Source organism: Elgaria multicarinata, chromosome 21, assembly GCF_023053635.1.
Source record: "Elgaria multicarinata webbii isolate HBS135686 ecotype San Diego chromosome 21, rElgMul1.1.pri, whole genome shotgun sequence".
Taxonomy (NCBI): Eukaryota; Metazoa; Chordata; class Lepidosauria; order Squamata; family Anguidae; genus Elgaria; species Elgaria multicarinata.
The window spans coordinates 6,139,574-6,153,540 of NC_086191.1; the positions used below are offsets into that span (position 1 = coordinate 6,139,574).

Below are 13,967 nucleotides of genomic sequence, written 5' to 3' on the forward strand. Positions count from 1 at the left end.
GAGATTCCCGTTATCCTCCCCACAGGGACACAAGAGGTGGGGCTGGAGAGAGGCCACACTTCCTTCTGAAGGCCACATGAGCGTTTCGAACCTAAAGCACAGAACGCTCAAGTTTCCCTCTCGGGAGGAAGATTTTTTTTTTTTAAAAAAAAAAGTAAAGGACAAACGACGGCGTATCAATTATCTGGAAGGCTGGTTCTGACAACAGGATCCTCCGCGCCAGCCGGCCATCGCAAGGTGTGGATTATTCCAGTGCGCACTTAGATGGCATCGTTAATGCTGAAGGCAAACAGCACATGATTAACGGCTATGGGAGATGCCCAGGACCGAGGGCAGAGCCGAGCTGGTCAAAGTCAGCCTCAGGTGGCCTCCAACGCAAAGCTGCCTGAGCCAACTCCGTTTGCGCCCCGCCATTCTCCGCGCGGGACGGCGGGGTCTCCCGACGGCGAGGTGTGCCTGGGCGCGGGAGCCGCCGTGGAGGAGGGAAGGGTCGTTGCACGGCCGTCCAAGCGGCCTGCTCTCAAAGATGGCTCAAAGTTTCCGCTGGGGTCACGCTCAGCAGCCTGCCCTCCTTCCTACAGCTGGGGTCTCGTTGCCAGACCTAGCAACCCTCGCAGCGGGCACAGTTGCACTGCTCCTGCACGACGCTGCTCTTTATAAAAATGAAACCTGTTTTGCAGGGTTCTGCAACCCGTTATAAGAATCGCCGGGACGATGTGACACATCTGGAGCGCTCGGCAAAAACACGTCGTCAGTATCGTTACTCTGCTAGAGACCCTCAGGCCAAACCCTGCGCGGAGTTTTCAAATTACTGCCAGCCGTCGTCACCTCTTCATCGCCTAACCATGATCACCTCTCTTCCCCAAACCCCAAGTTTCCGCCCTTTTTGCAACTTCTCCGTCTGGCCTTCTCCTCAGTGCTCTGGCCCATTTCCCCTTCCAACCTCCTGTTCCTATGCGGCGGCGGCTTCTACCTGTTTCCTAGGTCATTCTGCTGGCCTCTTGCGCAAGTTCAGCCAATGGCAAATCAGCGACCCTTTGGGTCACAGCAAGCTCGGCCAATAGCACATCAGCGACCTTTTCTGTCCGCTCCTCTGTGACAGGGAGGCGATGGGGACTGTCAATCAATGCCAAAGGCTCCGTCCCCACCACAAAATCCTTTCAGTGCATTACGGTGTAGATCTGCCTACCTACAATAAGAGCTCAGAGATGAGGAGGAACTTTACGGCTGCGTCTTCTACGTCTATCCAGAGAACGGGCCTTGCCAAGCTACGCGTCACAACGAGAAGGAAGTTTGCGAGTCAGGAATACCTTTATTTGCAAGACGTTTCTCCTCCCCGTTGAGCGACGTGCGGGCAGAAGCAAACGTGGACCGGAGTAACCGTTCTACCCAAAAGAAACTCGCTTGCCAGAGATGGTTTAGGATAGAGGGAAACTCTCTTTCCCGTTTAGATACTGTCCCCGCCACCCTCAAAGTATGAGGGGTCCAGTTTGCAGAGGGAATCCTGTCCAACCCCAATTGATGTCGGGTTCCATTTTCGGAGCTGTAGAGACAGCCGGATTGCATCCATTTTATGGCCTGAGAGAGAGTTTCCCATAATCCTCCTCGGGGACGTCGAGGGCATCCTGCATTAGTGCTCAGGTGCGGCTTCCGGCTCGTGCTCAGCCAGCCAAAGCCTGTCGCTTCTGGCCATGGGCGTCGCGGACCGCACTACCGACATGGGGACCCGGACGGTGTCGAGGCCGTTCACCTGCAACGCACAAGGAGGCAGAGATGGGAGAGAAACCTGAGATGGCAGCCCCGCTCCCTAGAGCTAAAACTCCTAGACCCATTTCTGTCGCTGGAGGCTCAAGTTGCCGCCACGGCTCGGAGTGCCTTTGACCAGCTTCGGCTGGTTCGCCAACTACGGCCACTCCTGGACAGGGATAGCTTGGCCACAGTGGTACAGACAATGGTAACCTCAAGATTGGATTACTGCAACGCGCTCTATGTGGGGCTGCCCTTGAAGCTGCTCCAGAAGCTGGAGCTAGTGCAGAACGCTGCAGCTCGGCTGTTGTCTGGAGCGGCCCCTTTCCAGCATGGAACTCCTCTGCTGAGGGAACTGCACTGGCTGCCTATTCGCTACCGGGCCAGGTTTACGGTTCTTGTACTTGTGTACAAAGCCCTAAACGACTTGGGACCAGGATACCTGAGAGAGCGCCTTCTCCCCTACCCACCTGCCCGGTCACTGAGGTCATCCGAGGGTCTGCTCCTGGTGGTTCCACATAGATCCATCCTCTGATTGGAATCCACCAGGGGAAGAGCCTTCAGCGTGGTGGCCCCCCTCCTGTGGAATTCCCTGCCTCTGGAGGTCAGGCAGGCTCCAAATTTGTACTCCTTTCGGCGCCTCCTGAAAACCTCTTTATTCCGGGAAGCCTTTCCATAATATGCACCTTTGAGTCGCCGTATTTGCTTTTTTAAAAAATGTGTTTTAAGTGTTTTATTCTGTTTTTTATTTTCATTTTATCTTGGACGCCGCTCTGACATTTTTCAATGGGGAGCGGTATATAAATATTCTAAATAAATAATAAATAAATAAAAATGAGAGTGGCCAAGAAGAAGTGTGGAGGCCTGTCGCAAAGCCAAATGTATTTTACATAGCACCCGCGCTTGCCAACTTGGCATTGCCTTCCAAGGAAAAAAAAGGAGGCCAACCTCTGTAGTAAATATCCCCCACATTTATCCAACTCCTTCTCCTGCCCGTGCAAGGGAGGTACTGCCTGAAAGCTGTCGGACGGAAACCGACTGTCTTCCACCCGGAAGTCCCCCCTCATATCCTTCTTTCCCCCATAAGCAATGGCCATGCTGGCTGGGGATTATGGGGCTTGTAGTCCAACACATCTGGAGGGCACCAGTTGGGGGAAGGCTGGCAGAGGGGGGGCATCGCTGCTTTAGGGAGCCATCTCTGTCACATCGGCAACCGTCGCACCAGTCCCCAGCATCATCTCAGCCCTATTTGCATGGCCAGCAACCAAATACTCCTTGCACCCAGGAAAGAGGGAGCAAAGGTTGCCATGACCAAACAGGCTTGGAAGAACGAGCGTGAGCGCGCAGGAGGTGAACGGCAGTCCACCTGAGCCCTGGTTAGGCGTTTTGCTACTAGGGATACCCAAATAAATAAACAGCGGCAGATGGAACAAGCTGTGATGGGGAAACTGAGGGCAGCTCGGCACTTGCCTCGATCAAGCACGGTGCCCCGGATTATGTACAGAAGCACTCGACCGAAGTTCATGTTTCTGTACTGTAAGAATGTAACAAGAACCCCGCCGGCGGCATCTTGTCCTCAGCAGTGGCCAGCCGGACACTTCTGGGAAGCCCCCATAAAGGTGGCAGCCCTCCCCTTCTGCCCCAGCAACTGGCGTTCAGTTGTACACCACCACTGAACACGAGAGGCTCCGTTCGCTAACCATTCGACAGCACTCTTCAAAGACTTAAAAGGTTGTCACACAGAAGAGGGCCAGGATCTCTTCTCGATCCTCCCAGAGTGCAGGACACGGAACAACCGGCTCAAGTTAAAGGAAGCCAGATTCCAGCTGGACATCAGGAAAAACGTCCTGGCTGTTAAGAGTGGTATGACAAAACCTCAGGAAAAACATCCTGACGGTTAGAGCAGCACGACAACAGAGTCAATGACCTAGGGAGGTGGTGGGCTCTCCCACATTAGAGGCCTTCAAGAGGCAGCTGGACAACCACCTGCCAGGGATGCTTTAGGGTAGATTCCTGCAATGATTAGGGGGCTGGACTCAATGGCCTTGTAGACCCCTTCCAACTCTACTATTCTATGATTCTATGATCAGGAAAAACTTCCTGACTAGCAGTACAACGGAACCAGTGACCTAGGGAGGTTTTGGGCTCTCCCACACTAGAGGCCTTCAAGAGGCAGCCGGACAAGCATCTGTCAGGGATGCTTTAGGGTGGATTCCTGCATTGAGCAGGGGTTTGGACTCGATGGCCTTATAGGCCCCTTCCAACTCTGCTATTCTATGATTCTATGATCTCTGGTAGACCGCTTTCTTTCGCGATCCATTTCCAGGGAGGTCCACTTGCGATAGGAATTTGTGGCTGCGTGCGTACGATGGGCCCGATAAACTGGAGGAAGGCTAGACCCGAGTCCTAAGAAAACTGGGATTGTCCTAAAGCCTCTCTGGGTACAAGCGCAGGCTGGAAGTTGGCCTTACCGTAACCTCACACCAGTAATCGCCCAGTTTCGTGATGGGCTCGTCCGGCAGCGTCAGCGTATGCAGGGGGACTACGACCTCAAGCTGAAAGAAAGAGGAGCCGGTGTTATTGTGATGATAGGTGGGCATCTTACAAGGGGCAGGGCCCTTCCAGAAGCCGTGCCCCCCCCCCCCAGCAAAATTGCAGCCAAGTAGTACAGGCGTTGCGCTTGGTCTTGGGAGCAATTCCTAGCACTGCCACGAGGAAATAAATGGCACGATCCCCGAGAATGACTAGAGAGCAGTGCTGGGCGGAGACGGTCAGTCTGTCTGACTCGATATAAGACAGCCGCTCAACCCTAACTCAGTTGATTTCCCCATTGGTACTACGGCAGCAGGCCCGCCCAGGGTAAAAATGGCAGCCCTCACGTTTCGGAGGAAATGGCGGGCCACTATCTCCTTGGTCAGCTCCCACTGGTCATAGTCGTTCACGCCGATGTTTAGGGTGCAGTTCCGCAGGAACCGGACGGTCTAGAGGAAGGGAAACAGCAAAAACACTTTTTAAAATGAGGCTGCCCATAATTGGAATACACTAACTCTGTCCTGCAGGCCGGAGCTACCAAAGCAGCCTCCCTGTGCTGAAATTTCACCGGAGAGCCAAGGGGAATGTTCAAAGGCTGTTCTAGTGGGGCTAAAGCCGGGTGCTCCGGACCCATCAGCACCTCCTGAGAGGATCCTGAACCTGTGACAGGCAGGGAAGAGAGGTTGGCATATACTGACGTTCATGACCTGACGGCAGCAGGGCTATGTTGAGCTACGTATGTACACACACACACACACACACACACGAGTCTTATCGAAAATACATGAGAATGATCTCATCAGCGATTTGTTCCCTGTTATTCAGACAGCCTTAAAAAGAGGACAGCCTGCCAACAGCGCTCCGGTTGTAGACCAACACGGTCGACTGGAATCGAGGCCGAGTTCAGAGGAGGGAACTGAGGAGGCAGAAAGGCCTGATTGTGGACACCCCCGCAAGAAGTGTTCAACAGGGATGGGACTGAGGCCCTGAACAGGTACTGATGGGTAGGGGCGGCCTGCCCAATCCTTAACCGAGCCAGGGCAACGGCCTCCCTTTGGTTCTTTCACTCTTGGTTACGTCTACATCCTGCCTTTCTTCCAAAGAGGCCAAAGTGGCACTCAGGACCCTCCTACACGGCCTGGGACCACAATACCTGACGGAACGCCCTTCCCGACATGAACCTCCCCGTACACTGCCCTCAACATCTAAAGTCCTCCTCCGGGTGCCTACTCCGAGGGAAGCTCGGAGGATGGCGACAAGGGAGAGAGGGCCTTTTCAGTGGTGGCTCCCCAATTTTGGAATGAACTCCCCGATGAGGCTCGCCTGGCGCCAACATGGTTATCTTTTTGGCGCCAGGTCAAGACTTTCCTCTTCTCCCAGGCATTTAACACCATTCAACAATGCTAAGTTTGTTTGTTTTTTAACGGACCCCAAAACTGCTGTTTTTAAATGGATACCGTTGTTTTTATGTTTTTGATGGTTTTCAATTTTGCATACTTTTTAATGTTCAGTTTTTAACTTTTGTAAACCGCCCGGAGAGCTTCGGCTATGGGGCGGTATATAAATGTAATAAATCAAATCAAATCAAATCCTCTCCATTTTATCCTTATAACAACCCTATGAGGTAGGTTAGGCTGAGAGTCATTGACGGGGGCCAAAGTCCCCCAGTGAGCCGAGTGAGGGACTCAAACCCAGGTCTTCCCAGGCCCAGCACTCTTAACGGACAGGAGGAAGAGAATCAGGAAGGGGCTGGCGGGGGTCACAAGGTGGCTGGCGGGGAGAAAGCAGAGCCAGCAAAATGGGAAAGGAGGAGGAGGAGGCAGGCAGGGGAAGAAACGGAACTGCTGGGCACTTGACGTAGCTAGTGCTGATGGTGGATCGATTGCCGGGAGGAGAATAAGGATAAGGGTCGTCACAACACCTGCTCTTGAAGGTCCACACAGCTAACTTCAGAAACCAGAGTTGGTTCATGTCTAACGAAACTGGGGCAGCTGCAGGGTCAAGATGATCTGGCGACAGACAGGTCTCTGCCTCCAAAGAGCCTACAATGTAGAGCCTTTCATTCCATGGGGGGTGGGGGGAGGAGACGAGAAGAAGGGGCAAGAAGACAACCAAAGGTTCGGGTCAGTAGGGGGCGGGTTGGGCCAGAGGATTCCACTTGAGAATCCCACCGACTCATGGCTGTGGCTACTCCGTTAGGATGGAAAAGAACTCTGCACATGGCCATAGGCTCATAACGGCTTCAGAGCTGAATATGGGTAGTGAAGCCAGGTTTTACGACGGAGCTCTGATGAGTTGCAATTCACATTGAATCCAGAACCGCAAGGGAGGGCTCGTGCATTGAGTAATCCACCAAACTAACCCCAGCCTGAGCATGTAGGGCATGCAGAAGTTCCCAGGTTCAGCCTCCAGGTCGAACAAAGATCTTGGGGAGCGTTATGGCCAGTCAAGGTAGATGACACTGAGCTCAGACAACCTATGGTCTGAACGGACCCCCCACCCCCACCCCCAGAACTTCCGAAATTCCTGACGTATATAAACCCTTGAAGCTCTAGGACCAGCGGATGTTTTTTGTGTTTGTAAAGCATAGAGTAGAATGGAATTATGTTTATATGCAGTACATGGATTTATATTTAATTGGGTTATGTTGTGGGCAGTTTTAATGTAGCTTATTCATTGGCTGCATTAAAAAAAAAAGACAGGACCATTTACTAATTAACTTTCCTAAGGCACAGAAGAAGCCGTTGGGTTTGTTCTGTGTGTACAGAACAACGCCTCTGTGGCATTTATCTCAATAAAACTTGTGACCTGCCAGGTTTCCCCCCCCCCCCCATTGCATAACCTTACGAAAGGCACATTGGGAACCTTGTCAGCTAAGAGCAGGAGAAGTGCGCTTAAAATAAAGACGGAAAATAAACAAGTAGATAACAGAGATGCAGCAAAGCGGTTAGCAAGCGTGGCTTGATGGGGTTCCCCCCAGCCATGCTGCCGAGAGACTTTGCACACACACACCCTTCTCACACTCGAGATCTGCATCAGCTCACCTTTATGCCGCTGTGGGTTTGGAGTCTCGGCAGCTTGCCTTCCCGACGTAACTAGGGGGTGAAAAATGGAAGACGCTGATGAGGTGAAGGCCAGGTCATCCTTGGTTTTTGCTTTGGGCTCAGCCCAGCATGGCAGGTGTACTTATTTATTTATTTATTTATTACATTTCTATACCGCCCAATAGCCGGAGCTTTCTGGGCGGTTCGCAAAAATTAAAACCATTCAAAGTCTAAAACAACAGTATAAAACCATCATATAAAATACAATATAAAAGCTCAACCAGATCAAAACAGCAGCAATGCAAAATTACGAATTTAAAACACCAAGTTAAAAATTATTTATAGACTGTTAAAATGCTGGGAGAATAAAAAGGCGTCTAAAAGCATATAATGTAGGTGCTAAGCGAACCTCCGTAGGGAGCTCATTCCACAGCCAGGGTGCCACAGCAGAGAAGGCCCTGCTCCTGGTAGCCACCTGCCTCACTTCCTTTGGCAGGGGCTCACTGAGAAGGACCCCTGAGGATGACCTTAGGGTCCGGGCAGGTACATATGGGAGGAGGCGTTCCTTCAGATAACCTGGCCCCAAGCCGTTTAGGGCTTTAAATGTTAATACCAGCACATTGAATCGGGCTGGACCTGGACTGGCAGCCAATGAAGCTGGAAAAGGACTGGCGTAATGTGGTCTCGTCGGCCAGTCCCTGTTAGTAAGCGTGTTAGTACTTGGGACAGCAGGCAGAACCCCCCACCAGCAGCTCTGTTACTCACTTGGTTTTCCTCCTCAAAGATCGCCTTGTTTTCAGGGGACGCGTAAACGGCCTTGTTTCCGGCAAGGAGACAGTTGCGACCGAAACCCTTATCCACGAAGACGGCATCGCCACGGTTTCCCACACCTGCAAACGAGACACGTGGAACGTTTCTGTACAAGGAACAGCCGTTACTCCAAAGATATTCTTTCTTCACACAACGCGGCTCACGTAACTAGGTGTGCATGCACGCCACGATGCCATAAAAGCACAGAATTCATATTATTTTATCATCATCATCATCATCATTATTATTGATACAAATAAATACTGGGCCTCAAGGCGGCCTTACAAAATTTAAAACATATACATTTTAAACCTAGGAAAAGAAATGTACAAAAAATTTTTACAATATTAAAACATAAACTTTACACGTCCTTAACATAGCTGGAGGACCAGATTATTCTCCCAAGGCCTGCCGGAACAAAGAACTTTTTGCCTGCTTCCGAAAGCCCATCAAGGAGGGAGCCAGCCTAGCTTCCCCGGGAAGAGAGTTCCAGAGCACGGGAGCAGCCACTGAGAAGGCCCTGTCCCATGTTCCCACAAAGAGCGCCTGTGAAGATGGTGGGACTGAAAGAAGGGCTTCTCCAGAAGATCTCAAAGCACGGGCAGGCTCATAAGGGAGAATACGGTCTTTCAGATAACCTGGACCTGAACCATATAGGGAACTTACTGAGAATCTCGGCTTTCCTTAAAAAAAAGAAAAAGAAAGCAGGAGCAGGGGAAGAATTCCTAGCTCAAAAGTGTGTACCTACAATATAAAATCTCTGATGGTTATGGGAAGATTTCTCTTGCCATAACCAGCAAAATCAAAGTAAAATTATACAAGATTTTTTTTAAAAAAAGAGCAAGAGAAATAATTTATTTTCCCAGCATTTTAACAGTCTATGAATAAATTTTAACTTGGGTGTTTTAAATTTGTAATTTTGCATTGCTGCTGTTTTTATCTGGTTGAGCTTTTAGATTGTATTTTATAGTATGGTTTTATACTGTTGGTTTATATTTTGAATGGTTTTAATTTTTGTGAACCGCCCAGAGAGCTCCGGCTATGGGGCGATAGAGAAATGTAATAAATAAATAAATAAATAAATAAAATAATGCATGATTTATGCAAGTTGCAGAGTCTAGCTTATCTTGATGCTGAACTTTTAATTTTTAGTATGGAATATACATACAGCCCCCCCCCCAAATAATGAAGCAAACTGAAAACATAATTATTTAATACAGCACCATCTGCATACATGTTGCGTTGCAAAGAATGATGAGTTTCTGCTCTTCAGGGTGTACAATTCTAGAAACTAACACAAGGAAGGAAATGCAGGCAGGGTAAATAGGGAAAGATTATACTATTATTTCAAGTAATATTATTCTCATGTCCCGCTCATGGGTTCCTGGGAGACAGCTGGTCGGCCGTTTACGTTCTTCTTGTACAGTCAAAACCAAAACGCTGGTAAATGGGGTGGGGTGGGAAATTTTCCATTGTTTTATTTTTCTATGGATTTTTTTCTCCATTTCAGAAGTTCATTAGAAACAATGAATGGATGCCAATTCTTAAATACAATATTAGGAAACCTTGGCATTTTCAAAGTTGTAGATGAACGGTTGTCAGCATGCCATGTATAAGTTCTTTGGTTTGGTAAAAAAAATTCAGCGTCTTTCATTTTTTCCCTCTTACATTCAAACAACAGGGTATGAAGTTGTATCCAATGTTCATACTACGTACATCAGACGCATTGAAATATGGGATGTGTGTCTTTAAATTTAAATGGGAAGTTGTCTTTAAATGTTTACAAATATTCCAATATTTATAAATAATCCAATAAAATTTTCTGTGTAAAACAACATCACATTAAGTGTGCTTTAAATAGTCGCCCCTCGGATAATTCAGGTCAAATACTTGTGTTTTGTTTTCTTGCTTAGAATTAGTTGGACACCCCCCCCCCCCCCGGGCTAACATCTTCACCTTGTGGGGAAGAAGGAGCTGTTGGATTGCCCCTCCATTGAGAGATGAGAGGACAGAGCAGGGCCTTCCCACCAGCCTGAACAGTCTCCTTAATTTCTTTTTATTTTCTCCCTCTTCCCTCCCCATACACTTTTCCTTGTGTGTCATGTCTTTTTTTAGAATGTAAGCCTGACAGTAGGGACTGTCTTCTTTATTGATACATTGTAAGCCGCTCCGAGAGCCTTTTGGCTAAGGTGCGGGATAAAAATACTCTAAATAAATAAATAAATAAATAAAATCATAGAATAGTAGAGTTGGAAGGGGCCCTCAAGGCCATCGAGTCCAACCCCCTGCTCAATGCAGGAATCCACCCAAAAGCATCCCTGACAGAGGGTTGTCCAGCTGCCTCTTGAAGGCCTCTAGTGTGGGAGAGGCCACAACCTCACCAGGCAACTTACTACATACAAGTAAAATAAACATTGTAAATAATAATAATAATAATAATAATAATAATAATAATAATAATAATTTATTTCTTACCCGCCTCTCCGATTGGATCGAGGCGGGGAACAGCTATAAGCACAAAATACATAAAATACTGATTAAAAACATGATATACGCTGTTTAGAAACATCCTAAAAGCATCCTGAAAACATACTAAAATATCCTAAAATTCTAAATTAGATAACTCTCTAAAGCAGCCTTCCTCAACCTGGGGCGCTCCAGATGTGTTGGACTACAACTCCCAGAATGCCCCAGCTAGCTGGCTGGGGCATTCTGGGAGATGCAGTCCAACACATCTGGAGCGCCCCAGGTTGAGGAAGGCTGCAAAGCATCACAACAATTTCTGATGAAAACGTGTTTTTCCCCCCCAGTGCAAATTACGTGACGCAAATTAAATTCGTTTGCACGGGAAAAAATTCCAATTACAGATTTTCCCGAAAACCCGTATTACTAGGCAAATGTGTGAACCAACTAAGTGCCCAAATATTTCAGTAATGCCGTATCTATGGAAACTCTAGCCCAGTTCTCGAGGGATTGCACAACTGACTTAACTGGATAAGGAAACTTACAATGACTATATGCTACCGCCAGTATCAGAGGCAGTACACCTATGTACCTCAGTGGCTGGGGAACATGGGCGGGAGGGTGCTGTTGCACTCCTGCCGTGCTTGTGAGTTTCCCGCGGGCAGCTGGTTGGCTACTGTGTGAACAGAATGCCAGACTAGATGGACCCTTGGTCCGATCCAGCAGCTCTCTTCTTACGTTCTTAACTGTACCACTTCAGGCTGCAGTTGGAGCTCATGTGATAGAAACACTCCTCCATGTTAAAAAGAGTCCCTGCATGCAGAGAGCTAGCATGTTGGGGAGAAGCCTTGACAAGCTAGTTTTCTAACTGCAGGGAGTGCTTGGTTTTTTTTAAAATGGAAGTCCATTCTGTCATGTAAGCCCCTACCAACAGTCTCAAATAGTTCAGTGTGCCCACCCCAGTGAGAAGTCAAACCGGATAGCTGTAGGTAAGCATTTTTTTTGCCCTGCCTCCCACCTCCCTCCCACAGGAGAAATATAATCATGACTTCCTGATTGTTAGAGCAGTACGACAATGGAATCAGTTACCTAGGGAGGTGGTGGGCTCTCCCACACTAGAGGCCTTCAAGAGGCAGCTGGACAACCATCTGTCAGGGATGCTGTAGGGTGGATTCCTGCATTGAGCAGGGGGTTGGACTCGATGGCCTTGTAGGCCCCTTCCAACTCTGCTATTCTATGATTCTATGATTCTCCAATTGCTCAGGCAGACTAGAAAATCCTCAACAAATGGCACCTCACTCCCCGTTGGAAGCTGTAACAGTACGGAAAGGCCTCCATGAGAAGCGAAGGATTAAAAGACAGTGTGGCGTAGTGGCTAGAGTGTTGGACTGGGAGTCGGGAGATCTGAGTTCTAGTCCCCACTCGGCCATGGAAGCTCACTGGGTCTTTACGCCAGTCAGGCTCTCAGCCCAGCCTACCTCACAGGGTGGTTGTTGTGAGGATAAAAAGGAGAGGAGGATTATGTAGACTGCCTTGGGAGGAAAAAAAGGTAATAAATAAATAAATGCGCATCCCATGGGTTTGCTAAACTGAATGAAGCATGCAACGGGCAAGAAGGAACTTGAGTCATAGGTGCACACTGCCAGGTCTGGGCCTGAACGGGGAACATACCCTCCACAGGCTGCGTGAGGATGAGTTCCAGCGGCACCTTCGGGCTATGCTTGGTGTCCTCCACCAAACGGTAGACCCGAAACCGGCGGTGCTTGATCCGAGGTTGGCGTCCTTCCTTGCTCAGGGGCACCTTCCACCAACGCTCCACAATGACTGTTCCCTGAACGGCGGAAACGCAGGACGTCAACGAGAGGCCCGACCCGGCTCCCTTTCCGCGCGGCTTTCTCTTCCCACCCTATGCGCAGAGGACATGAAACGGCCCCCTTCCCGGGATGCACAAATCCCAGGGAGAGCCGGTTTTTCAAATGAGAGTGTGTGCGGGGCGTGCGTTCCCCCAAGTTGCCGATAACCTCAAGCTTCAGAGAAGTAAAAATGTAAACCCACAGGGAGCAGAACCAGTCTCTTTTTGCTAGATTGCCCCATAAAGTACTGTGTATGGGGATGGAACTAAAATATAATTTCACAATTGCCCCCAAGGCTCCATCCCCCCACACAGGGCACCCTACATCCCCTCCCCACAAAACCTCTCTATTTCCCTGCCCCATAGCATTTCTCCTAACTTCCACCTCTCTCTAGATCTAAGGCTACCCTCAAAGCTTCCCAGCTGCCCCCACACATGCTCCCCATGCTCCTTTAAATGCCCACACAAATCCCTCCTCCCAAGCAAGCCCAGGCCTACGTATTACCCTGGCCCCTGCCCTACATACATTCCTTCACAGCTCTCCCCACAGGCCTAGCTGCCCCATAGCCCCAAACCTCCCCCTATTTTCTTGCCCCATAGCACCCCTACGCCTCTTCTCCAAAAGCAAGCCCCCACACCCCCACTCCCGTACTTCGCACTCCGTTGACTTGCCCCATTTCATCAGAGACCCTCCGCCGCCCCATAACACGCTCCCCTAGATCTCTCCACATCTCCCCCTAAGTAGCCTCTCAAAGTGGGCCCACACTTCTCTCCCCACGTCTCCCCCAACTGCCCTCATGCATTTCCCACCCCAGATACACCCCACACCTCTCCTCCAACCACCACCACCCCATATAACCTCCCCTCCCCTATATATATTTATGGGACCACCCCATAAATGCCCCTGTACCACCACCACCACCCCCTTGCTCTGAACTTCCTGGCTTTCCCCAACCTGGTGCCCTCCAGGTGTTCTGGACAACAGCCAACATCCCTTAACCCATGCTGGTGGGGGGATGATGGGAGTTGAAGTCCCAACCCTCTGGACGACACCAAGAGGGGGAGGCGGCCTTACTCCTTCTGCACCCCCTTAATTAGCCCCCTAATAAGCCTCGCTCCCCCATCCCCCAAATCAGGGGCAGGCAACAGGCATTTAGTCCCACAAGTCCCACAATCCCATGTTGGCTGGGGCTTGTGGGAGTTGTAGTCTGAAAATAAAACCTCGGAAGGCTAAATTCCCCCCCACGGGGGACACCAAGAGAGCAAGCCCCCCACCGTGAACCCCCAGATATATTCTACCAGCTGCGCCCCCCACCGTCCTCTGCCCTAGAGACCCCTCCGCAGCCCCTCCACACGAGCAAACCCGGAGACACGCGTTCATGGCCGCCGCCCCCCCCCCCCCCGGGCCTCCCCCGCCGCAACCGGCCCCTCACCAGCGGGGCCGAGAGCCTGAGGCCTCGCGGCTGAGGAGAAAGAGACGACGCCGCCCTCAGGGCCCCCCTCAGCGAAGCAGCCAGCAT

General features: G+C 50.1%; 1 protein-coding gene across 1 annotated transcript; it reads right to left on the reverse strand.

Moving 5' to 3' along the window:
• Nucleotides 1-1,292: 1,292 nt before the first annotated feature.
• Nucleotides 1,293-13,967, reverse strand: MRPL9 (mitochondrial ribosomal protein L9). The gene is made up of 7 exons (XM_063145652.1): nucleotides 13,881-13,967; nucleotides 12,267-12,426; nucleotides 8,088-8,212; nucleotides 7,323-7,373; nucleotides 4,626-4,727; nucleotides 4,218-4,301; nucleotides 1,293-1,750 (listed from the first exon to the last, which is right to left on the reverse strand). Exons 1-7 carry the CDS (start codon nucleotides 13,965-13,967, stop codon nucleotides 1,631-1,633), a joined length of 729 nt encoding a protein of 242 aa, XP_063001722.1. The 3' UTR covers nucleotides 1,293-1,630.

Excerpts from the sequence above, each read along its gene's own strand:
- MRPL9 (XM_063145652.1), bottom strand. The coding sequence starts at position 13,967 with ATGCTGGCTGCTTCGCTGAGGGGGGCCCTGAGGGCGGCGTCGTCTCTT. Across the intron at positions 7,374-8,087 it reads TCTTTGAGGAGGAAAACCAA|TTACGTCGGGAAGGCAAGCT; the intron begins GTGAGTAACAGA and ends TTCACCCCCTAG. Across the intron at positions 4,302-4,625 it reads CCCGCCATTTCCTCCGAAAC|CTTGAGGTCGTAGTCCCCCT; the intron begins GTGAGGGCTGCC and ends TCTTTCTTTCAG.